This window comes from Buceros rhinoceros, unplaced genomic scaffold (assembly GCF_000710305.1).
Source record: "Buceros rhinoceros silvestris isolate BGI_N320 unplaced genomic scaffold, ASM71030v1 scaffold37992, whole genome shotgun sequence".
Lineage (NCBI taxonomy): Eukaryota > Metazoa > Chordata > Aves > Bucerotiformes > Bucerotidae > Buceros > Buceros rhinoceros.
Window position 1 is genome coordinate 8,664 of NW_010400114.1, and position 2,658 is coordinate 11,321.

General features: G+C 51.6%; 1 protein-coding gene across 1 annotated transcript in view; it reads left to right on the top strand.

The window, feature by feature from the left end:
• The window catches only part of LRIF1 (ligand dependent nuclear receptor interacting factor 1), a 5,314-nt gene extending 5,016 nt beyond the window's left edge, over positions 1-298 (top strand). Inside the window, exon 5 of the mRNA XM_010131746.1 lies at positions 3-298. Within this exon, the coding sequence (XP_010130048.1) occupies positions 3-298 (296 nt within the window). The remainder of the gene's footprint in view (positions 1-2) is intronic.
• Positions 299-2,658: the final 2,360 nt, after the last annotated feature.

Here is a 2,658-nt window from a genome sequence, read left to right on the forward strand (position 1 = left end):
AGCCTCAACGCAGCCCAGTAATTCCGCAGATGTCGTGGTACCGTCTGTCTGGGAGGTCCCTGAGCAAGAGCCCTGCACTCTACGCAGCAACCTTACAGGCTCAAGCATTCCCATTTCATTGTCTTCTGAAGATGATACTTCGGTTCTCGAAGATTCTCTCAGCGATGATGCTCTCCCTTTGACTCCCCCGGACTTGGATGAAACAATACGGGATGAAAAAATAAAACGGCTCAAACAGCTCTTACGACAGCGAGAAGCGGCGCTTGAAGAGGTGCGTCGGAAAATGCAGCAAAGCTGAACTGTTGAAGCTGGTGGTCTGGACCGTCTTCACTTCGGAGACTTCAAGAAGTTCCTTGTTTAAACAAATATGAACGTTTCTGGTAGATGGAAGATCTTAATGAGATTTAATGTGTGTGTTTAGCGGAGTGCAGGTTTCTTGTTAGATACTGCAAGTAAAAGACTTGGACCATCAAATCTGTCTTCTTAGAGAAGACAGGCAGACACGTTTATCAGCGTCTTCTCCATAGCTGGAACCTGGGGGATCCTGTCTTAGTCCTAGCGAATAAACCTTCCCCCATTGGAATTCCGTGGCCTGTCTATGAAATGGAATGTGGGTTGCAAACCCCACCCGTAGATACGTTTTTCTTTTGGTTTCCTAATGCGTGTTACGACTTCTGTGAGAAGGCTCTCAGCTCTCCTGAAAGGTCAGTGGTTAATACAGGCCATTGGAGTGGGCTGGGAAGGAGACTCCAGGCAGCAGGAACGCAGCCGTTCATACAAACCCCTGGCAGATGTGAAAGCGGCAGCGGTAGGAGCCCCTGCGGACCTGATCGTGTCTCTTCCCGTGGTTGTTGTGAGCCTTTATAAGGCCTTTGCCAGCCGTGCAATGTTGAACTTTGGTTGTGAGGATGTTTTGGGGGAGAAAGGTGTGGTTTTTTGTTTTTGTTTTTTTTTTAAGGAGAACTATGTTGAATAATAACTCGTTGAAGCAAAATCGGCATATTTCTATGCCGAGAGGTGGCACTTTCCATGGTTCTTGAGTCTCTTTTCCCTTCATTTGTTCCGCTGTTATTTGAACTGGTTATAACATTGTTACTGAAGGTCTCCTCCGCTTGGTGCTGCCTTTGTTTTGCTCTGTAGGAGAGAAGCTGCGCTCAGACTGTCTCTGCCACCACGGGTTCTGTAGACCTCTGTAACCTATGTTTTCAGCGTATTCTGTCGTGTTGTATGGACACCTTTCGCTGCCCTTTGTTGTCCACATCGCTGAACCTTGTGAGGCCCTTCTGCAGCTCTTCAGCCTTCATTACAGCCATGAATAACCGGTTTACCAACAGAATTTGTCATTGGTTTTTTTCTTGTCCATTTGTGGTTCATGGGATCCCTGATCCCATTGCTGGTTTTGCTTCCCTATTTGCTACTATTCTTATTTTCTGTATTTTCATCAAATCATCTGCAGGGTTTTTCTGTCACCATGTGGATGCCCAGTGTGTGCACGGGGGTTTGGTGGGGCATGTTGCTTCGGAGAGAGGTCCTTGGAGAGCCTGGCAGGCTGTATGAGCCCGCTGGTCCTTATTCATATCCATCCTGACAGTATGAAAAGGATTAGAGAGGCAGGACAGCCTTTTACACAGAAAGAAAAAGAGCCTGAGATGGACCAAGTGTAGGAGAAGACAGTGCATCAACCATGAGATGGTAGGTGAAGAGGGAAGGTGCACAATGAAACTCAGCTCTTCAAGGATTGAGATGCGGGGATGAAGGTGATGTGATCCTGGGCATCCGTGGGCACAAAGCGAGCGTTTTGGGGCAGAAACCCTGTGGTTTAGCAAGGGGAAGCAGGCGCCTCGTGAGGCTGATGAGGGTGTCGGGCCTCGTGACCTGCGTTAGCAGCAGCCAGGTATCACAGGGGTGGGACACAGCGGGAGAGCTGAGCACTGGCGGAAAGGACTGGGCCAGTGACCTGCATCCTGTCGCCTGACGGGCTGAGTTGCTTGTGGAGCGCGTGTGCACAGGTGTCGTGTGTCCTTTGTTGGAAAACATGCAAAAAAAAAAAAAAAGAGAGGCTCTTGTATGGGTGGTGGTTTTGAGCAGCCAGGGGGGATCCCCAGGGGGAGCAGCCAGGGGGGATCCCCGGGAGGGATCCCTGGCAGTCTCTTTGCAGCCTCCTCCGTGCTTGTTCTGCAGGGAGTGGAAGAAGCGTGAGTTTGGCCATGCCTGCAGCAGCGAGGGGGAGAGTGGGAAGATTCCCCACGTCTGTTGGGGGGTGGCGGGGGGGCGGGTTGGCCCTGACCAAGTGCCTCCCCAGCCGCTCACTCACTCCTCTCCGGCAGGATGGGGAGAAGGCAGGAGACAGGCAGGACCTCTGGGCTGAGCGTCCTGTCAGCAGACGGTTAACCATTTCCTGGGGCTCCGTGTGCGAAATGTTTTCTTGGGAGGACAAATGCTGTAACTGTAAACGTCCCTCCCTCGTCGTCCTCCTCCTCCTCTGCTAAGCTTGAGTGTGACATCACACGGCACCGAATATCCCTTAGATCAGTCTGGGACAACTGTCCTGGCCCTGTCTGTTCCCAGCTTCTTGCCGTCCCCAGCCAACATGCTGGGAGTGATGTGGAGAGAAAGCGCCAGCCTTGATGTCGTGCAGGTGTCCTCCAGCAGCGGCCA